Source organism: Rana temporaria, chromosome 9 (assembly GCF_905171775.1).
Source record: "Rana temporaria chromosome 9, aRanTem1.1, whole genome shotgun sequence".
NCBI lineage: Eukaryota > Metazoa > Chordata > Amphibia > Anura > Ranidae > Rana > Rana temporaria.
The window spans coordinates 29,831,240-29,855,425 of record NC_053497.1 but is presented as its reverse complement, the minus strand read 5'-3'; the positions used below and the strand labels follow the sequence as shown (position 1 = coordinate 29,855,425).

Here is a 24,186-nt window from a genome sequence, read left to right as displayed (position 1 = left end):
GCCATCGGCTCCTGGTTCCACAGCGGTGTCTCCCCACCGGAGGAAACACCATAACTGAAGGGCCAGTGGGAGGATGAGACTTAAATCTCTGATTGAAGGCGGTGTTTCCTGAGAGGGGAGGAGCCGGGATCTCTCTAAGGTGGCTGTCCTGAAAGACGATCCAGGGAAAATGTAGCTGTTTTAGGTGAATAGTCCTTACAGTTTAGGTTAAATCCTCACTGTATCATTGGAGCACTTAATTAAAGATGGTGATCCACATCGCACCTCGCATGTGAGGTGCTGAATATGACATTCAGCTCATCTTGTTTCCTGTAACACAGGTTAATAACTCATACCAGATCTGTTGAGAGGCTACATGCTGCCTGATGAAGAGGCCACCAGGCCCTATTAGGGTATGGATCGTGAGCTTAGGAATTTGGGAGAATAGAAATATGAGGTGCAGTAAGATGGCTGCTCCACTCTATGATGTGGTGAGTAGCACATAGGATGCATTAAGGTGAAAAACATTTACCTTTACAACCCCTTTAAGCTGCCCCAGGTGTACCCCAATAGGGCTGCCACACGTCCCGCGGAACTCGAGCGTGGAGGCCACGGATGCCTAGTAGGCCTCAAGATGGCGGTGGCTCACTCGTGGATTGAGCCGGCCGCGGGCCGAACAGCAGAGCGAACAGCCGGCCGTCCACCCCAATACCAGCTGGGATCAGCTCCGGTCCGGTGATGCCCTGGGATCAGGCTGGAAAGTTTGGCGGCTGCAGATACAATCGTTGGCCCCGGATGGCAGTGGATTCAGGCAGGGCAAGCGGAGCTCCACTAACACACGTCTTTCACCACTCGGAGCCAGACACTCCCCCCCCCCCCATATATTTTTTACAATACAAATTGTGAGAGAATACCCATATATTTTTTTTCTTATGGGTATTCTCTCACAATTTGTATTATGCGAGATGAATGGAGTACTACTCTGTAGTTCTTTTGTAATTTCATTTTCTTTTACGAACCACCTGGTAGAGAGTCCTTTATGCTGGATTGTTATGTTTTAGGTAAGGCTGGCCGCTGTTAATGTGGTATTTGGCTACTCTTTGGTTCTCCATTGTTCCATTATGTCTAGTATGCCTTTTTTTCTTTTTACCACATCTAGCCCGTGCTCTGGCCTTGCTTTTGTATGCATTTTTGTACTCTACATTTTCTAATAATAAAACAAATTGAAAGAAAAAATGAGCTGTCATTACTAGAACCAATATGATTCCCCAACTCGTTATTCTTAGTACAATTTATTTCTGAGAAGACTGAACAGAAGTAATTGCTTACCTGGTTTGCTACATCCAGATGCCCCTCAACATAAGTGTTTTGCCCACTTTTCATTTTAGTGATCCCATTGTATTTTTTCTAGGTTGAGTTGATCCTCTCACTGCACAGAAGTTAGGAAACTTTTTTGTGTAGCCAAATTAGTGCAATACCCTACTCCTATTATCCCACAATGCAGCTAGGACATCTAAGGGCCCTTTCACACGGGCTGTCCCCGCTCAGCAGGCAGAGGACAGGTCTGTCTCTGCACACTGTGCATGGACCGACCTGTCAGAGCACCGCTCTCCCCTATGGGGGATCGGATGACGACGGACCGTAGAGTCCATTGTCATCCGATCCGATCGACGGATGGAAAATAGCGGGTCGGATGTCAGCGGGCATGTCACCGCTGACATCCGTGGCTCCATAGAGGAGCACGGAGTGCCTGTTCAGGTCCGCCTAAAAAAATGGCAGGTGGACCTAAATGGTCCGCCCATGTGAAAGGGCCCTAAGAGAGTCAAAGTATACAAAACACAACAGGAGTGCCAAGCCAAAAGGTAAATAGTAAACAATCTTTTAATTGTATTTTTTTTTTAACCCAAAAAAAAAAAAAATCCTGAAGCCAACATGATTTGGAGGTCACAAGCTCCCCCTTCATTAGGGTTTAAAGATCACAAATTTACATGGGCTTAGGCATAGGCGTGCACACAGGGTGTGCCGGATGTGCCCAGGCACACCCCAATAACCCCATGTGCATTAGTGTTATTGCTCTGTGTAGCCGCAGAGGTATGGGAAAGATCTCCCTCTTACTGGCTTTGCCATAAGACAAGTGTTTATGCTCTTCTCTTTCACTTGGCTGGCAGGGAGATCAATTTAATGGGGGTCATATATATGTAGACACATACACGTGTGTTTGAGCTTAATGGTGCACACCCTAATGCAATAGGCTGCGCCACACCTATTAAATGTTTAAAACAGCCAGTATTGAGGGCAGTATACTAAGGCCTCTTAGTTTACCACCGTGCACACTTGTTCAATCTTTAAGCCCTCATGAAGGAGAAGCTTGTGATCCCTCAAACATGTTGGCTGTATGCGTTTGCTAGAGGATTATTAAAACATTTTGAATTTTTTGCTTTTAGCTTGGTGCTTCTGCTGTATTCTCCTGCTTTGGGATGCTTCCTTGTTACCCAATGGAGAGGATCCCTGGTTATTGGAGCAGCCAAGTCAGCGAGCTCACTGAATTCCTTTTTTTTTTCTTCACTTCTAACAAATGAGCACTTGAGGTCCCAGAGCCACTTGGATAATCTTTTCTCTAGGCACCAAGAGAGGTCTAAGGAGGCTCCTTCTGTGCACTGTGGGCAGAGGGCAGAGGCTTCAGTTATCTATGAGGGAGACTGCAATATTCACATATACTCATAGATACCTACACCCAGCTTCTGACATTCCTTTATTAACTCCAACAACATGTCTACCAGCAAAATTAGGACATCTCTCTTTGTGCAGAATGGAGGTAGACCTCTTTATTTGGTGGCATCAACTGTCCCCGATTGGCAAGGGTTTTAGGTTAGCAGCTATGCTCTCTCTCCCCATGTACATTGCATAATTGTCTTTTATGTATTAGATGGCACTATGCAAATGTATAGCTGCCTCATTAAATTGTCAACTAATTAAATCACAGATATTCTCCTGACGAAGCGGCAACAGTCCGCGAAACTAGTCGAGATGCTTCTTGTGACCCACAATCCCATTGTGATTTTCATCTTCTGGGGACTGCTATTATGGTGATATGTATGGATTGTCACTATGTTTTTAATCTGTATATGATTTTGATTTGTGTTTTATTGATTGTATATTAATAAAATTCTTTCTATTTTTTTATATATGTTTCTGTAACAGGAGTCACTTTTGGGCACAGATTGAGCCAGGAAATAAAGAGACATATGTTGGATTGTTTTAACATGGACAGTTATCTACAATATATTCTTTAATGTCTGCAAAGAATATTCTGACCCTACCGGTCAATAGAATGACTCATTCAATGCTTAGCCCTGGCTAGTGAGTTGTTAAATAAGGCAGGCTCTTGAAAGGCCTTTCATCGTGTGATAACACTGTTTAAAGCCTATTGAAGCTCAGGAGGTGTGAATACCTTTCTGTCGGAAACAGACCGTCTGTCTACAGATGTGGATTGAGAAGAAATCATTGTGTGATGGTGTTTTGTTTAAATTCTGTTAATGAAGGAATGTGACTTCTCAGGTGGAGTGATTAGGTCATGATAATTATAGACCGGCGCCGACATGTCTGGAATGTTTAGCAATTAGCCATCTGAAGGTGTATTAAAGCCCCCCCAGGGTGTGATGGGTGGGTGGAGAGTTTGATTGTTCCTGTGATCACTGAACCATGCCTTGAAAACTGTATATAAACTTGAGAGCTAACCATTAAAGTTGTCTTGCATTTGAAACCAGAACACAGAGCAAGTCTTGTTATTCTGGGAAATGGGATGTCTGATGTCTGTTGGATGGTTGGAGAGTCAGATGAGCTGTCGTGGGTTGATGGAAGGTCGTAGACGGTGGTGACTGTTACAGTTTCTATCTCTGACTTTACCTCTTTAACTTGTACCAAGATAGTCCAGTAGCCCCTACTTTTCGGAACTTTGGTTGGGGACCAAACAAGTCTGATCTCCATTTCTCAAATTTTTGGATGAAGGTACTAAAGATCTACAATATATTACATATATTTCTCAGAGGCTATACCGTAGTTTCACACTACGAGATGTAAAGTGAAAAAAAATTACATTTAAGGATTACATATCTATAAATAACAGACCCCATATCTGTGGCAGCAGTGTTTCTTGCTTTCTGTGACTTGGCCAGGGCCAAACAGCGCCACCTGTGTTCTAGCACGTGATGCTTGTGTCCAAAGGCTATGATGGATAATCCTCATATGAAGGGTTCCACAACCTGTGACTCCAACAGTAGGTGCACGCGATATTGTGTCAATCTTGCATCCTTTCTCGGCGAGATTGAGCACCTACGAGCCCCATCGCGGGAGCCAGCGCCGAGCTGGCTTGCCGCGATAGAGACAAAGCCGTCATAGAAGCGACGGGAGATCCGACTTGGATTCCCGCCAATTCTACACGTGTGCGGCGTTTGTTATGAATCCTGAGGGGGAAGTCCCCGCCGGATTTTAAATAAAAATCCGGCATGGGTTCCCCCCTCAGGAGCATACCGGGCCCTTAGGTCTGTTATGGGTTGTAAGGAGAGCCCCCCCTACGCCGAAAAAAAAACCACAATATCACAAACACCTACTGTACAGCTTGATGGGCGCTGTTAGCTATTATAGGTTCTAGAGTGGGAAACACTGCCAGCACTGATCCTGGAGGGCAAAAGGGGACTTTAGGAGGGAGACTCGTGTATAATTTCAGTTCCGCTTTAACCAACTTGATTATCTAAGATTGCTGGTATAAAGCCATGGCATTGGCAAAACCTTAGTCTTTCCTTCCCTACTCTTCCCATCATCACAATGACCCCCATTCCCTCTAATTAAATCATTTCTTACGTCCTCCTTGAGCATGGTCTCTGCTGCTTCTGTCATCACGCTGATGGCATCGTCTGTCTTTTTACGGTTGATGAAAATTACTCCAGCCAACCAGCACGCCAGACCAGCGGTGCCAGCATACATGAGCTCACGTTTGGCGATGGGCACACAGCGACCTGGCAAGATCTCCATCATTCCTAGGGAAAAGCAGAACAAACGCTTATTAGACATGTGTGGACCAAATGGATCTAGAATTAAGTAGCCAGTCAATGTAACTTGGAGCCAACAGAAGTTTCTAAAGGGGAAGTTTCCTCTACTCTATCAAAAATTAAAGTTGCCGCCTACAAAACGCACCAAAAGATAACGAACAATACCCTACTTGCCCAGAAACGCCTCCCATGTGTATCTTCTCACTTTGTTATGGAGGCTTAGACTTCTACATCAAGAGAATAAGCAATCTCACCATTCATGTCACCAAGTCCAAGCCTGGAAACAGTGTTTTCCTGTTTTTTCAAACCTGCATTGTTTTTTTCCAAAAGAATTGGAAAACAAAAGCGTAGAATAGTTTTTTTTATAAGTAATACACACTATATTGTTAAAAGTATTGTGATGCCTGCCTTTACACGCACATGAACTTTAATGGCATCCCAGTCTTAGTCTGTAGGGTTCAATATTGAGTTGGCCCCCCCTTTGCAGCTATAACAGCTTCAACTCTTCTGGGAAGGCCGTCCACAAGGTTTAGAAGTGCAATGATTTGGACCAGTGCACAAATCAAGCTCTATAAAGACATGGATGAGCGAGTTTGGGGTGGAGGAACTTGCCTGGCTGCACAACCTGACCTCAACCTCAACCGGAGACTGCGATCCAGGCCTTCTCGTGCAATATCAGTGTCTGACCTCACAAATGTGCTTCTGGAAGAATGGTCAAACATTCCCATAGACACACTCCTAAATTTTGTGGACGGCTTTCCCAGAAGAATTGAAGCTGTTATAGCTGCAAAGGGTGGGCCAACTCAATATTGAACCCTAAGGACTAAGACTGGGATGCCATTAAAGTTCATGTGAAGGCAGGCGTTCCAATACTTTTCACAATGCAGTGTATCTATGACATGGTATTCAAACTATATAACCTGAAGCCCTAATGAAAGATTTGAGACTTCATGCAAAGTCTTAAAATATTGCAAATTCTCTCAGCTGAAAACAAGCAAATCCTGGAATACAATTCAAGTAACACTGTGCATAGAGACGTATACATTTCTACCACCGGGGGCAGAAATATATAATTTTATTTTGCTTGTGACTACATCTTGTACCTACTACAGTTTGGTGATTGATGGGATACAATAGATGATAGTTTCTGTCCTGGAAGGCTTTAATTGACAGGTAAGAGTCTGACAAATTAATTTATTGTTAACCTTTAAAATGATTCCAATTAATGTTCTCCGCTATCAGAGCATAATGTTTACCTATAGTCTGTTTTAGTAAATAGTTTTTTTCTTTTCCTCCTCTCAGTAAAATGGTGAGACCAGCATCTAGAGCTTCTTAACATTTCCACAGTGCAATTTCTGCTGAGAGCAAAGCTGCAACTTGCAAATATTGTGAGAAGAAATGTTCTTTTCCAAATGCTACAAGGATGACAAAACACATCCTTGCATACCAGAGATGCCCTAAAGACAATAAAAAATACTTTATGGAATGAGGACCAGAATAAAAGAACGAGAATCTTTTCCCTCCAGAGTTCTCCTTCCAGAAACAATCTTTCTGCTGCTTCTGGATCATCACAAAGTGTTTCTTCACCAGCAGCATCTAAGGAAGTAAGGAAGCGTTAAAAACTACGGCCTCCCAAAAATACACAATACCTTAATTTATAGATAAAATGACACCTGCGGGGAGACGCTGTGAACGTTCAGCGTCTCCCCGCAGTAATGTAGTCCTAAGGGAGGGGGTGAGCACACTGACTAACCCCCGGCCAGAACGGCTCGGATGATGGGGGCTTACTGAGGAGGAACAGGAAGTGAGAAATTCAGACAAAGAAAAAAAAACATTTAGAAGGGAAATCGAAGGAAAAGGTAAGTGAACCAACAATGCACTAGCTTAAAGCAACCTATTTAGAAAATAAAAAAACAAACCATTTACACCCCTTTTAACCACTTAAGGACCGCCCAACGCCAGAATGGCAGAATGACACGGCTGGGCACAAGCACGTACAGGTACGCCCCTTTCAAGTGCACAGCCGTAGGTCGCGTGCGCGGACCCGATCCGAAGCCCCGTGACCCGATCGCCGCCGGTATCCCGCAATCGGTCACAGGAGCTGAAGAACGGGGGGAGGTGTGTGTAAACACACCTTCCCTATTCTTCACAGTGGCAGTGTCACTGATCGTGTATTCTCCGATATAGGGAAAGACGATCAATGACGTCACAAGTCCAGCCCCGCCCCCCTACAGTTAGAATCACATATGAGGTCACACATAACCCCTACAGCGCCCCCTAGTGGTTAACTCCTAAACTGCAATTGTAATTTTCACAGTAATCAATGCATTTTTATAGCACTTTTTGCTGTGAAAATGACAATGGTCCCAAAAATGTGTCAAAATTGTCCGATGTTTCCGCCATAATGTCTCGGTCAAAAAAAAATAAAAAAAATCGCTGATCGCCGCCATTACTAGTAAAAAAAAAAAAAAATGCAATAAAACTATCCCCTATTTTATAAACGCTATAAATTTTGCGCAAACCAATCGTTAAAAGCTTATTGCAATTTTTTTTGACCAAAAATAGGTAGAATACCGTATTTATCGGCATATACCGCGCACTTTTTTCCCCTTAAAATAAGGGGAAAATCATGGGTGCGCGATATACGTCGATACCCGCTTCCCGCGCTCAGTTTGAATGCCTGCGCCGACATATACCGAGTGCAGTACACTCGGCTACATTCAGGCCAGGCTCGGCTTCGCTCGTGCTCACGCATAAACGTCACAGAGCGTGACCACGAGCGAAGCCGAGCCTGGCCGAATCTGTACTGCACTCGGTATATGTCGGCGCAGGCATTCAAACGGAGCGCGGGAAGCGGCGATTCGACGGGGAGACAGCGCGGGAGAAGCCGGGAGGACACCACCGAAGCCGCAGACGGATGCCGGACCCGACGAGGCCGCCGATGGACACCGCACAAGACACCAAAACTGGAAGTACTAAAAAAAAAATGTTTTACAGGAATTGCGGGTCCACATTAGGGGTGCGCGCTATACGCCGGAGCGCGCAATACCCCGATAAATACGGTACGTATCGGCCAAAACTGAGAAAAAAAAAAATAAAAACTTTTTTTTTTATATTTTTTGGGGATATTTATTATAGCAAAAAGTTAAAAATATTGAATTTTTTTCAAAAATGTCGCTATATTTTTGTTTATAGCGCAAAAAATGAAAACTGCAGAGGTGATCAAATACCACCAAAAGAATGCTCTATTTCTGTGGAAAAAAAAGGACGCCAATTTTGTTTGGGAGCCACGTTGCACGACCGCGCAATCGTCAGTTAAAGCGACGCAGTGCCGAATCGCAAAAAGGGGCAAGGTCCTTTAGCTGCATAATGGTCCGGGTCTTAAGTGGTTAACATAAGCTTGCTTGGTTGGCAGAGCTGCACTTACGATTTTATGGATTGATCTGCAGCACTCTAAAGATTAGCTACCCTAGGAGGTGGTCAGACTGCTCCTTCCAAACAGCTGCCTTCTAATGTCCATTATGAGCCTCAGTGTCTAGCATGTGTATAAGTCTCAGATTCAGGGATCAGACATCACGGATGAAGAGAAAACAAGATTGGCTTTCAGCTTGTAAAGCAGATTTTACGGTTTGACTTCTCGCCATTTGCTTTATTGTTAAGATATGGAGAAGATGAAAACATTTTAAAACCTCAGAGCTGCATTTCTCCAGAGATATTGATATATGAATTAAACTCCAGGACTTACTGAAGCAACAAACTCCTCAGATGGTCTGGAAAGAATAGACTGTGCACTTTGCAAGGGCAGTTGTTGCTCCAGAGCTTAGTAGTAAATGAGGTGAATCTGAGAAAGAAGAAGCATGCCTGCTCTGAACACGCGCCACGCTGCGACGTCACTCACACATGGCCTAGCTGTCATTGGAATGTTGTCATGGAAGCATGAATCAGACGTACAAAACAAATAAATGAATAAGAGGATCTTTATTGAAAACCAAACAGCAAGGTCAAAGTCCACGCTATATATATGCAGAGCAGCCAGCTCCTCCCAGTGGGAAGGAGGAGCCGCAGAGTGAGGCAGGTTACAAGAACCCCATGAAGCAAGATGGCCGCCGTGATGAGAAGCCTGCAAAGAGGCAAGACCATGACAAGTGTCAGCGCACAGCTGCCTACCCATCCAGGGAGCGCCGGGAACCACCGGAGTGGCCTTGGCTCCTTGCAGGCTTACCAGAGACAGACTGAAGGATACAGCAGGACTGACCCAAAGACCCATTACTTACAGGTGAAACTCCAAAAATGTGAATATCGTGCAAAAGTTAATTTATTTCACTGACTAATGCAATTAACCACTTAAGAATCGCCTAACGCCGATATACGTCGGCAGAATGGCACGGCTGGGCACATCAACGTATATGTACGTTGATCTTTAAGCCCAGCCGTGGGTCGCGGGCGCGCTTCCGCGACCCGGTCCGAAGCTCCGTGACTGGGACCGCGGGACCCGATCGCCGCTGGAGTCCGGCGATCGGTCCCCGGAGATGAAGAACGGGGAGAGCCGTGTGTAAACACGGCTTCCCTGCTCTTCACTGTGGCGGTGTCATCGATCATGTGATCTCTTTTATAGGGAGACACAATTAATGACATCACACCTACAGCCACACCCCCCTACAGTTGTAAACACACATTAGGTTAACTCCCAAACTACAACTGTCATTTTCACAGTAAACAATGCATTTTAAATGCATTTTTTTGCTGTGAAAATGACAATGGTCCCAAAAATGTGTCAAAATTGTCCGATGTGTCCGCCATAATGTCGCAGTCACGAAAAAAAATCGCTGATCGCCGCCAATAGTAGTAAAAAAAAAAATCATAAAAATGCAATAAAACTATCCCCTATTTTGTAAACGCTATAAATTTTGCGCAAACCAACCGATAAACGCTTATTGCGATTTTTTTTACCAAAAATGGTTAGAAGAATACGTATCGGCCTAAACTGGGGGAAAAAAAATGTTTATATATTTTTTTATTTATTATAGCAAAAAGTAAAAAATATTGCATTTTTTTCAAAATTGTCGCTCTATTTTTGTTTATAGCGCAAAAAATAAAAACCGCAGAGGTAATCAAATACCACCAAAAGAAAGCTCTATTTGTGGGGAAAAAAGGACGCCAATTTTGTTTGGGAGCCACTTCGCACGACCGCGCAATTGTCTGTTGAAGCGACGCAGTGCCGAATCGCAAAACCTGGCCTGGTCCTTTAGCTGCATTTTGGTCCGGGTCTTAAGTGGTTAAATGGTGAAATATATGAGACTCATTACATGCAAAGAAAGATAGTTCAAGACGTGATTTGTCATAATTGTGATGATTATGGCTTACAGCTCATGAAAACCCCAAATCCACAATCTCAGAAAATTAGAATATTACATGCAATCAATAAAACAAGGATTGTACATAGAACAATATCTGACCTCTGAAAAGTAGAAGCATGCATATGTACTCAGTACTTGGTTTGGGCCCCCTTTGCAGCTATTACTGCCTCAATGCGGCGTGGCATGGAAGCGATCAGCCTGTGGCACTGCTGAGGTGTTATGGAAGACCAGGATGCTTCAATAGCGGCCTTCAGCTCTTCAGGATTGTTCGGTCTCATGTCTCATCTTTCTCTTGGCAATGCCCAACAGATTCTCTATGGGGTTCAGGTCAGGTGAGTTTTCTGGCCAATCAAGCACAGTAATCCCACGGCCATTGAACCAGGTTTTGGTGCTTTTGGCAGTGTGGGTAGGTGCCAAGTCCTGCTGGAAAATGAAGTCAGTATCCTCATAGAGCTCGTCTGCGGAAGGAAGCATGAAGTGCTCCAAAATCTCCTGGTAGACGGCTGCGGTGACCCCGGACATAATGAAGCACAGTGGACCAACACCAGCAGATGGCATGGCTCCCCAAATCATCACAGACTGTGGAAACTTCACACTGGTCTTCAAGCATCTTGCAGTGTGTGCCTCTCCATTCTTCCTCCATACTCCGGCTCCTTGGTTTCCAAATGAGATGCAAAATTTACTCTCATCAGAAAAGAGGACTTTGGACCCCTGAGAACCAGACCAGGTGTGTTTTTCTTTAGCCCAGGTAAGACGCTTCTGATGTGTGTGGTGGCTCTTGATGCACTGACTCCAGCCTCAGTCCACTCCTTGTGAAAGTCCCCAACACTTTTGAATGGCCTTTTCCTGACAATCCTCTCCAGGCTGCGGTCATCCCTGCTGCTTGTGCACCTTTTTCTTCCACACTTTTCCCTTCCTCATAACTTTCTACCCTGTTTGCCCAAAAATAAGACCTACCCTGAAAATAAGACCTAGCGTTATTTTCCAGGAGGGCTGCAATATAAGCCCTACCCAAAAAATAAGCCCTAGTTACAAAAATGCTTGTAAAATCATATAATCCACTCTATTACAGTATTATATAATGTACAATGTGTGTGTTTCTGTAATATAATTGTGGGGAAGAGAGCTCCGGCGGGAAACAGAAGTGCAGGGCGGCGCTATAACAAATGTATTTGGCACAATTATATTACAGAAACGCACACATTGTAAATTATATACTACTGTAATAGAGTGGATTATAGGATTTTACAAGCATTTTTACTGAGTTTACACTGGGGATTCCTGACAGGCAGGGAGGGAGAGAGGGAGAGAAGACCGCACATTACATGGTAAGACCTACCCCGAAAATAAGCCCTACTGCGTATTTTGTTGGCATAATTAATATAAGACCCGGTCTTATTTTCGGGGAAACACGGTATTAATGTGCTTTGATACAGCACTTTGGGAACAACCAACTTCTTTTGCAATTACCTTTTAGAGGCTTCTCCTCCTTATGGAGGGTGTCAATGATGGCTTTCTGCACAACTGTCAGGTCAGCAGTCTTTCCCATGATTGTGATTCCTGCTGAACCAGACTGAGAGACCATTTAAAGGGTTTGTAAAGGATTTTTTTTTTTTTATCTTAATAGCTTCCTTTACCTTAATGCAGTGCTGTTTTCATGTCCTCATTGTTAGTTTTTGCTCTCAAGTTGCTGTAATTCTTCTCTGATCTCCACACTTCCTGGTTGTCTGTTTCCTGATGACCACAGTGCTGGGAGCTTTCTCTCTGTGGTCACTAATCAAGGAGGTGTGATTACTGTGTGTCTAAAACCCCACAGCACCTCCCCTTTGGATCAGTTTCGTTTTCCAAACCATCACTGCTCTGTATTGGCTCTGTGGCTCTATACAGCAGAGAGGCAGGAAACAACATGCAAAAACGAAACTAGAAACTACAGGTACATTATAGGATTGATTTTTATCTATTTTTAATCGTTTTTAAAAGGAATCAGTTAACTATTATGTCTCTATACCCGGTAAACAGTCATTTCAACATAACATTTTTTTTTATTTACAACTCCTTTAAGGTTAGGTTCACACTGCTGTGAATTCAAAATCGAGCGATTTTACCGCAATTTCTTTGCCGCGATTTCAGGGAACGGCAGTCTATAGAGCTGAATTTGCATCGCACACGGGTCAAACTGCAGCTTATATTCGCACCGCACTGATGTGAACTGCACTAATGGAAAACAATGTTATTTTAACTGGTTAACGCCCGCCGCATGTACATATACGTCCACAGAATGGCACGTACAGGCATATGGGCGTACATGTACGTCCCCGCCTTTCCGCGGGTCGGGGGTCCGATCGGGACCCCCCCCCCCGGTACATGCGGCGGTCAGTAACCCGCGGGGAGCAATCCGGGACGACGGCGCGGCCATTCGTTTATAGCCGCCCCATCGCGATCGCTCCCCGGAGCTGAAGAACGGGGAGAGCCGTAATGTAAACACGGCTTCCCCGTGCTTCACCGTGGCGGCTGCATCGATCGAGTGATCCCTTTTATAGGGAGACTCGATCGATGACGTCAGACCTACAGCCACACCCCCCTACAGTTGTAAACACACACTAGGTGAACCCTAACTCCTACAGCGCCCCCTGTGGTTAACTCCCAAACTGCAACTGTCATTTTCACAGTAAACAGTGCAATTTAAATGCATTTTTTGCTGTGAAAATGACAATGGTCCCAAAAATGTGTCAAAATTGTCCAAAGTGTCCGCCATATTGTCGCAGTCAGGAAAAAAAAAAATCGCTGATCGCCGCCATTAGTAGTAAAAAAATAAAAATAATAATAAAAATGCAATAAAACTATCCCCTATTTTGTAAACGCTATAAATTTTGCGCAAACCAATCGATAAACGCTTATTGCGATTTTTTTTTACCAAAAATAGGTAGAAGAATACGTATCGGCCTAAACTGAGGGGAAAAAAATGTTATATATGTTTTTAGGGGATATTTATTATAGCAAAAAGTAAAAAATATTGCATTTTTTTCAAAATTGTCGCTCTATTTTTGTTTATAGCGCAAAAAATAAAACCCGCAGAGGTGATCAAATAAAAGAAAGCTGTATTTGTGGGGGGAAAAAAAAGGACGCCAATTTTGTTTGGGAGCCACGTCGCACGATCGCGCAATTGTCTGTTAAAGCGACGCAGTGCCGAATCGCAAAACCTGGCCTAGGCATTTAGCAACAAAATGGTCTGGGGCTTAAGTGGTTAATGACTTGCGAATTTGAGAAATCGCAACGGCTCAAATTCGCAATAGAATTTGCAGCAGTGTGATCTGGCCTAAAGGCTCAGGAACCCTTTGCAGGTGTTATGGCTTAATTAGCTGATTAGAGTAGGACACTTTCAGCCTAGAATATTGCACCTTTTCACAATATTCAAATTTTCTGAGATTGTGGATTTGGGGTTTTCATGAGTTGTAAGCCATAATCATCACAATGATGACAAATCACGGCTTAGACTCATTACATGCAAAGCAAGATAATTCATCTCATATATTAGTTTCACCTTTTAACCACTTAAGAACCGCCTCCTGCAGATATACGTCGGCAGAATGGCACAGCTGGGCACAAGCACGTACCTGTACGTCCTCTTTAGGTGCCCGGTCGCGGGCCCGCGACCCGGTCCAAAGCTCCGCGGGACTCGCAGACCCGATCGCTGCCGGAGTCCCGCGATCAGTCCCCGGAGCTGAAGAACGGGGAGAGGTGTGTGTAAACACAGCTTCCCCGTTTTTCACAGTGGCAGCTTCATTGATCGTGTGATCCCTGATATAGGGAAACACGATCAATGACGTCACACGTCCAGCCCCACCCCCCTACAGTTAGAAAAACATACGAGGTCACACATAACCCCTACAGCGCCCCCTAATTGTTAACTCCCAAACTGCAATTGTCATTTTCACAGTAAACAATGCATTTTTATAGCATTTTTTGCTGTGAAAATGACAATGGTCCCAAAAATATTTAAAAATTGTCGGATGCGTCCGCCATAATGTCACAAAAAAAAAAAAAAAAATGCAATAAAACTATCTCCTATTTTGTAAACGCTATAAATATTGCGCAAACCAATCGATAAACGCTTATTGCGATTTTTTTTACCAAAAATAGCCTAAACTGAGGAAAAATACTTTTTTTATATCTTTTTGGGGGATATTTATTATAGTAAAAAATATTGCATTTTTTTCAAAGTTGTCGCTCTATTTTTGTTTATAGCGCAAAAAATAAAAACTGCAGAGGTAATCAAATACCACCAAAAGAAAGCTCTATTTGTGGGAAAAAAAGGACGCCAATTTTGTATCGGAGCCACATCGCACGACCGCGCAATGGTCAGTTAAAGCGACGCAGTGCCAAATCGCAAAAACTGGCCGGGTCCTTTACCTGCATAAAGGACCGGTTCTTAAGTGGTTAAGTTGCATTAGTGAAATACATGTACTTTTGAATGATATTCAAATTTTTGGAGTTTCACCTGTATTTGCAGGCACCTCTGTCCATTAAACCCTGAGGCGATATGGTCGCCTCGGGGCCTGAGGAAGGAGCACACATGCTCTGAAGTCACTTCCAGGTCCACGTCCAAGCTCTCACTGGAATGTCAGTGTGCAACTGCCTACCCAGCCGGGAAACGCTGGGAACCATCGGCATGGCTGTGGCTCCTTGCCAGCTTTCCAGGGACCAATTTAAGGATACAACAGGACTGACCAAAAGACCCAGCAGGACACCATTACCTACCGTGCCTTGAAAAGCCACAAAGCTTCACTTCCCAATTCCCTCACAGAGGATGGCGGCGGAGGCGGCCCAGAGATGAGCAATTGCTCGGCCTCGGCAACCAACACCGCGGGCGCGCTGGACAGGTAAGTGTCTATTATTTTTAAAGTCAGCAGCTGCAGTATTAGTAGCTGCTGGCTTTTAAAAATAAAATAAAAATTCAGGTGGACCTCCGCTTTAACAGGCAAAGAACAATTTCTGCAGGTACAGACACATCTCTGTTGATCCTGCCACATATCCAGTGTCCCTGTAACTTCCTGTGCACTGCACTCATATCTCAAAAATCTCATCAGCCTTCCCAGCCATCTTCTCTGAACCACCAAAACCCCTCCTCTCTATGCAACAGAGAGATGGGGCGGGGGGTGATTTGTAGTCCAAATCAGGAGAGCAGCCTAAAGGCGACAACACTCTAGGACAGGAAGCGTGTTCCTGGTAGGATCACCAAGTGAAGAAACCTGAAAACGAATGCAGCCAGCATATGCAAGGAATGCCAAGCTGCAATATATTACTGGTATGTGCTGTGTGTGATTTCAAGGTTTGACCATAGTTCTATTTTAAAGGAATGCAGACTACTGCTGATTTCCTATACAAGACCATAAAATAGCTTCTTTAGGTTTGTGAATGTGACAAGCATATGAGATGTAGAATCCATATGGCTTTTATATGGATGTTGTACAATGTGGGCTGTTATAATGATCTATTTAAATGTGACTGCTCATCACTACACCCCCCCCCATGCAAACCGCCATATGCTCTGATGGCCAACTAGTAATTCAGTTAAAGGGAGACTCCCGGGACAGAAACACATTTCCATATTGTATATTCCTCAATAACCAGAAAGGATATACAGTAGATCCAGTTTTTGCACATCAAATGCCTTTGCAGACCTGGATAACCTAGGCGGTGACATCCTCACTGTGCTGCCATAGCCTATGCAAAGAGCAGAGCTGTGGGAGGGGCCCAGCAGATTCCCCCAACTACAAGCCACCTGCAGAACACTACAGGAGGGGGCGGAGACAAAACCAACCACCCTGCACAAGGAGAGAGAGCAGCAGTGACTGGTCTTTATTACAGGAAGCTCACACTGGATTACTGCACAGGTCCGGAGGAAATACACAAAGCTCACCAAGATTCATGGAAGGATACATATGCCTCTTAGATTTTGACAATATTTACTTACCGTGGAGTTCACATTTAAAGCCAAATTCCAGGCCAAAAACAGAAAAAGTTCTCCATGCAGTGGGTCTGCACCCGCACTGCACGGGTCTACTGCTCGTTTTTGTTTAGGCCAGTTGTCTCCAAACTGCAGCCCAGTGGACTGATTGCTTGCTTTTATCTGGCCCTCGGGGCACCAATATAAGGCACTATTTCTCCCACTGACACTAACAATGGGGCACTATTCCTTCCACTTACACTGATGGGGCACTATTCCTCCCACTGACACCAATGGCGGAGCACTATTCCTCCCATTTACACTGATGGAGCACTATTCCTCCCACCGACACCAATTATAGGAACTATTCCTCCCACTGACACCAATGGCGGAGCACTATTCCTCCCACTTACACTGATGGGGCACTATTCCTCCCACTGACACCAATTATAGAAACTATTCCTCCCACTGACACCAATTATAGGAACTATTCCTCCCACTGAACCCAAAGGGGCACTATTCCTCCCACTGACACCAATGGTGGGGCACTATTCCTCCCACCGACACCAATTATAGGAACGATCCTTCCTGAACCCAAAGAGGCACTATTCCTCCCACTGACACCAATGGCGGGGCACCATTTCTTCCACCGACACCAATTATAGGAACGATCCCTCCGACTGAACCCAAGGGGGCACTATTCCTCCCACACACCAATTATAGGAACGATCCCTCCCACTGAACCCAAAGAGGCACTATTCCTCCCACTGACACCAATGGCGAAGCACTATTCCTCCCACTGAACCCAATGGTGGGGCACTATTCCTCCCACCGACACCAATTATAGGAACGATCCCTCCCACTGAACCCAAAGGGGCACTATTCCTCCCACTGACACTAATGGCGGGGCACTATTCCTCCCACTGACACCAATGGCGGAGCACTATTCCTCCCACCGGCACCAATGGCGGAGCACTATTCCTCCAACTGACACCAATGGCGGAGCACTATTCCTCCCACTGACACCAATGGCGGGGCACTATTCCTCCCACCGACACCAATTATAGGAACGATCCCTCCCACTGAACCCAAAGGGGCACTATTCCTCCCACTGACACCAATGGCGGGGCACTATTCCTCCCACTGACACCAATGGCGGGGCACTATTCCTCCCACTGACACCAATGGCGGGGCACTATTCCTCCCACTGACACCAATGGCGGGGCACTATTCCTCCCACCGACACCAATTATAGGAACGATTCCTCCCACTGAACCGAACAAAGGGGCACTATTCCTCCCACGACACCAAAGATGGGGGGACTGTCCAGCCCCTCTAAAGCCTGAACAGTAAACCTCGGGTCTCCAAACGTTAGAAAGTTTGGAGACCCCTTCCCTAGACAAAAATGAGCAGTTGACCCACGCAGTGTTTTTTGCCCGGAGATGGGCTTTAATGTCACTAAGCCACCATATAGAGTGTAAAACAGACACACAAACCCCTTTCCTTGTAGAAGTCCCCAAAATCCAGAAGGCTCAACTGTGCAAGTAGCCACTTCAGCTCAGAAGCCAAGCTCTGCCCCACCAGCTTTCAGGCCTAATTACTGGTCCATCGTTTTGACCAATTGGGAGGTGCAGGAGATGGTAGGGGTTGGGCCAGAGCTTGACTTTTTGCACTGAAAGTCATGGATCTAGTCTCTCTTACCCAGCAGATCCAGGGAACTCTGGTGATTTGACACGACCACATACGGCTCCTTAATGTTGAAGTTCTCCCAGCCTCGGACCTCGATCTTTATCCCATAGAGATATTTAATATGCAGGAGCATGAACCGCAGCACCCTGGAACACAGAGGACAGATCCCGTTACTGCATCTCATTACTGCTTTAGTAATAGAATTATATGGAACGGTCACAGGAAACATGTGATGTATGTCTGTTATCTTGTTTGAACTTTTACAGCACCAGAGAAGATGATGGAGTGATAATTACCAACAATGAGGACCTTTCAGTAAAGCTTTACAAGTCTGAAGGAATCATTTCCTGACATGTCACAATATACAGCAATAGAATTCCATTTCACAAAAGCTCCACCTTTTATCATTAAAGGGGTTGTAAAGGTTAGTTTTTTAATTTTCTAAATCGGTTCCTTTAACCACTTAAGCCCCGGACCATTTTGTTGCTAAAGGACCAAGTCCCTTTTTGCGATTCGGGAACTGCGTCGCTTTAACTGACAATTGCGCTGTCATGCGAAGCTACACCCTAACAAAATTGACGTCCTTTTTTCCCCACAAATAGAGCTTTCTTTTGGTGGTATTTGATCACCTGTGCGATTTTTATTTTTTGCGCTATAAACAAAAATAGAGCGACAATTTTGAAAAAAATGCAATATTTTTTAACTTTTTGCTGTAATAAATATCCCCATAAAATATATATAACATTTTTTTCCCCCTCAGTTTAGGCCGATACGTATTCTTCTACCTATTTTTGGTAAAAAGAAACGCAATAAGTGTTTATCGATTGGTTTGCGCAAAATTTATAGCGTTTACAAAATAGGGGATAGTTTTATGGCATTTTTATTAATATATTTTTTTTTCCGTGACTGCGACATTATGGCGGACACATCGGACAATTTTGACACATTTTTGGCACCTTTGTCATTTTCACAGCGAAAAATGCACCGATTACTGTGAAAGTGACAATTGCAGTTTAGGAGTTAACCACTAGGGGGGCGCTGTAGGGGGTTAAGTGTGACCTCATATGTGTTTCTAACTGTAGGGGGGCGGGGCTGGACGTGTGACGTCAGTGATCGTCTTTTCCTATACCAGGGAACAGACGATCACTGACATTGCCACAATGAAGAACGAGGAAGGTTTGTTCACACACACACACACCTCTACCCATTCTTCAGCTCCTGTGACCGATCGCGCAATTTTTATTTTTTGCGCTATAAACAAAAATAAAGCAACAATTTTGAAAAAAAAAATCTATATTTTTTACGTTTTGCTATAATAATAATCCCCAAAAAATATATATAACATATTTTTTCCCCTCAGTTTAGGCCGATACGTATTCTTCTACATATTTTTGGTTAAAAAAAAAACGCAATAAGCGTTTGATTGGTTTGCGCAAAAGTTATAATGTCTACAAAATTGGGGATATGTGTATAGCATTTTTATTAAAAAAAATTTTTTTTACTAGTAACTGCGACACATCGGACACTTTTGACACCATTGTAATTTTTACAGCGATCAGTGCTATAAAAATGCACCGATTACTGTGAAAATTACACTGGCAGTGAAGGGGTTAAACCCGTAGGGGGCGCTGAAGGGGTTAAGTGTGACCTAATGAGTGATACTTACTGTGTGGGGGCATGGCTTAGCGTGTGATGTCACTGATCATCGTTCCCTACGACAGGGAACAGACGATCAGTGACAGTCGGACTAGGAAGCACGGGGAGAGGTTTGTTTACACTTACCTCTCCCCCCGTTCTTCAGCTCTGTGACCCGATCGCGGGACACCGGCGGCAATCGGGTCCGCGGGCGCGGTCACGAAGTACCCGACAGGGTCGTGAGCGTGGCGGCGCATGTGCGTGACCCACGGCTGTGCACATTAAGGGGGGCGTACCTGTACGCCAATATGCGCAGCCGTGCCATTCTGCCGATGTACATCGCGTGCGGCGGTAGGCAAGTGTTTAAGCTAATGCATTGTTGGTTCACTTACGTTTTCCTTCAATTTCCCTTCTAAATGTCCCCTCCCTTGGGACTACATCCCTGCGGGGAGACGTTGTGAACGTAGTACCAAGGGAGGGGGTGAGCACGCTGACTAACCCCCAGCCAGAACGGCTCGGATGATGGGGGCAAGCTTACTGAGGAGGACAGGAAGTGAGAAATTCAGACAAAGAAAAAAAAACATTTAGAAGGGAAATGGAAGGAAAACATAAGTGAACCAACAATGCACTAGCTTAACCCCCTAACGCCCGCCGCACGACTATTTACGTCCGCAAAATGGCACGGACAGGCAGAAGGGCGTATATATTCACGTCCTTGCCTTCTAGCGGGTGGGGGGTCCGATCAGGACTCCCCCCGCTGCGTGCGGTGGGCGGATTCCCACGGGAACCGATCCGGGACGACGGCACGGCTATTCGTTTATAGCCGCTCCGTCGCGATCGCTCCCCGGAGCTGAAGAACGGGGAGAGCCGTATGTAAACACGGCTTCCCCGTGCTTCACTGTGGCGGCTGCATCGATCGAGTCTCCCTTTTATAAGGGAGACTCGATCGATGACGTCAGTCCTAATGCCACACCCCCCTACAGTTGTAAACACACACTAGGTGAACCCTAACTCCTACAGCGCCCCCTGTGGTTAACTCCCAAACTGCAACTGTCATTTTCACAATAAACAATGCAATTTAAATGCATTTTTTGCTGTGAAAATGACAATGGTCCCAAAAATGTGTCAAAATTGGCCGAAGTGTCCGCCATAATGTCGCAGTCACGAAAAAAAAACGCTGATCGCCGCCAATAGTAGTAAAAAAAATTTTTTTTTATAAAAATGCAAAAAAACTATCCCCTATTTTGTAAACGCTATAAATTTTGCGCAAACCAATCGATAAACACTTATTGCGATTTTTTTTACCAAAAATAGGTAGAAGAATACGTATCGGCCTAAACTGAGGAAAAAATATAATTTTGTTTATAGCGCAAAAAATAAAAACCGCAGAGGTGATCAAATACCACCAAAAGAAAGCTCTATTTGTGGGGAAAAAAGGACGCCAATTTTGTTTGGGAGCCACGTCGCACGACCGCGCAATTGTCTGTTAAAGCGACGCAGTGCCGAATTGTAAAAACGCCTTTGGGCATTTAGCAGCATATTGGTCCGGGGCTTAAGTGGTTAAAGGAACATATTTAGAAAATAAAAAACAAACCTTTACAACCCCTTATACAATTGCTACACAAGTCATTTTGTAATTGAAAGTTATTAAAATTTCTGTAATATGCAATGCAATAATGGCTACCTGGAGGCATTCTGCACAAAGATGATGTACAGAACGCCCCCAGGATATGCAATTTCCTGCTTGTGTGATTGGCTCACTCATTTTCCCAGAAGTCTGCACCAAGATACACGTCAAACTTTATGCATCCCCTGCAACAAAAATTTCATTTTTGGCGAGATCTCCTAAAAAAAAAAAATTACCTCTAAAAAGGGATGCAGACCCCGCCACTTTCCTCATTAGAACCCTGCAGGTGCAGCAGCTGATTTGTCATTATAAAATCTCTCCCATACAGATTCACTTTGCACACAAACAGCCATTTCTTTAGAATAACAGAAGGTAGGAATCTGCAACAAAGTTTGTTAACCACTTGCGGACCGCCCATCATACATATAATGCACACATATCTAGTATCTGATCTGACACTTCAGGATCTGGGGCGTGCACCACCAGCGACCCTCTTCTGCCGTTATCTCACACAGTGGGAGCCCAGTGGTGGGTACAAGGGACTCCATGTCGGCACCCGCCGATTATATACTGTACACAGGCAGAACGGCAATCTGCCTATGTAAACAAGGCGGATTGCCGTTCTGTCTGTAGGGAAGGTATTGATCCTGTGTTCCTGCAAACCACACAGTGAGAAAGTACAGTAAGGCCCCTTTCACACTCGTACAAATTGTCCCATGATATGATATGACAACCATTCATATTAGTACGACTTCAAAGTAGTCCCTGCACTACTTTGGTCTGATTTTGATGCCAGTTAAACAGGCATTCCCTGAAATCGTGGCAAAATCGCGGATGTAAAAGTGCGCGACTTTGAAGTTGCAGAAGTGTGAAAGGGGCCTTAGGCGCACATTTAACCCCTTGGTCGCCCCTGATGTTAACCCCCTTCCCAGCCAGTGTCATTAGTACAGTGACAGTGCATATTTTTAGTACTGATCACTGTATTAGCATCACTGGTCCCCAAAAAGTATCAAAAAAGTGTCAATTTGTGTGCGATTGTCCTCTGCAATATCGCAGTCCCACTACAAGTTGCTGATCGTCGCCATCACTAGTAAAAGATAAAAAGAAAAAATCATCATCTCATAGCTTGTAGACGCTACAACTTTTGCGTAAACCAATCAATATACGCCTATTGGGATTTTTTTTACCAAAAATATGTAGCAGAATAAAGATCGGCCTAAATTGATGAAGACATTTTTTGCATATGTTTTAGAGCAGAAAGTATAAAATCAATCAAAATTTTGTATATAAAAAAAAAAAAACGCAAAAAATAAAAACCCCAGAGGTGATCAAATAGCACCAAAAGAAAAACTATTTCTGAAAAAAAAAAGGACATAAATTGTATTTGGGTACAGCGTTGTAAGTAAGGGATGAGCTTTGAGTTCAGCGACCCGTCCCGTGACCCCGTCCCCCTCTGCTACGTCACTGGGGAAGCTCAGGCTTCCCCCTTGCGTCAGAGTGGGCGGGGTCACGTGACGGGTGGCCCGCCTCACCTATAAAAGAAATGTCACTAGCTCCAGCAGCGTCATTCACCGGGCTGTGCTGTGCTGCGCTCTGGATACCGGACGATCTTCTCATCGCTGGACCGGAGAGGAGATCACCCGTCGCTGGATACCGACAACTAAGGAGCGGGGAGCCGGGACCCAGTGGATTACCACCGCTGGATTTTTTTTTAATAAAGGACTTTTTTCCACGGTGTGTGTTTTTTTACAACTATTTACACTTCCTTCGTGAAATGGTAGGGGTACAATGTACCCCATTACCAATTCACATAGGGGGGCCAGGATCTGGGGGTCCCCTTTGTTAAAGGGGTCTTCCAGATTCTGATAAGCCCCCCGCCCGCAGACCCACCGGCCAGGGTTGTGGAGATGAGGCCCTTGTCCCCATCAACATGGGGACATCCTCCCCATGCATGTGGCCTGGTACGGTTCAGGAGAGGGGGGGGGGGGGCGTTTTCTGTCCCCCCCTCTTTTCTTCGGCCGGCCAGGTTACGTGCTCGGATAAGGGGTCTGGTGTGGATTTTTGGGGGAACACCAAGCCATTTTTTTTTTAGATTTGGGGTGGAGTTCCCCTTAAAATCCACACCAGACCTGAAGGGCCAGGTAATTGAATTTTTTTATGAATGAATTTTCTCTGAATTGCCGGGAGCCGACAATTCATTATAGCCGCAAGTCATTTTTAAATGACTTTTTTTCTTTCAGAAATGACACTTTGTGCAGAGACAGTTCTAAGTACGGGAAACATGCGCCATTTCACATGCTAACTTTACACCCCTCCCAGGTACGAAATTTAAAGGAATATTTCACTTTTATCGTTTCACTTTTAGCATTATTAAATTCACTGCTCCCGAAAAAACTTCAGTTTTTAAAACTTTTTTTTGCATTGATACATGTCCCCTGGGACAGGACCCGGGTCCCCAAACACTTTTTAGGACAATAACTTGCATATTAGCCTTTAAAATTAGCACTTTAGATTTCAAACGTTCGAGTCCCATAGACTTTAACAGGGTTCTAAAGTTCACACGAACATTTGGTGTGTTCGCAGGTTCTGGTGCAAACCGAACAGGGGGGTGTTTGGCTCATCCCTAGTCGTAAGACCGCACAATTTTCAGTTAAAGTAATGCAGTGCTGCATCGCAAAAAATGGCCTGGTCATAGAGGGGGGTAAATCTTCCAGAGGTCAAGTGGTTAAAATCCTTGCAATGTACAGAGCTCACCCAGAGGGGAATGTGATGGATGAGTTACCCTTTAAAGCCCATCTCTAAAGAAAAGTAGAGCTCTTCCCTTGCGGTGGGGCTGCCCCATGCACTTCAAGGGTTAAATGCTGGTCTAGGGGGGCTGAAAAAAAGCAGTTTTACTCAATCCGG

General features: G+C 44.7%; 1 protein-coding gene across 3 annotated transcripts in view; it reads right to left on the bottom strand.

Moving 5' to 3' along the window:
• AGPAT1 (1-acylglycerol-3-phosphate O-acyltransferase 1) overlaps nucleotides 1–24,186 on the bottom strand; it is a 113,097-nt gene that overhangs the window by 17,721 nt on the left and 71,190 nt on the right. For all 3 annotated transcript variants that reach the window (XM_040323044.1, XM_040323042.1, XM_040323043.1), the window contains exons 5-6: nucleotides 18,033–18,166; nucleotides 4,840–5,015 (exon numbers count right to left, since the gene is read on the bottom strand). In XM_040323044.1, the coding sequence (XP_040178978.1) occupies nucleotides 4,840–5,015; nucleotides 18,033–18,166 (310 nt within the window). The remainder of the gene's footprint in view (nucleotides 1–4,839; nucleotides 5,016–18,032; nucleotides 18,167–24,186) is intronic.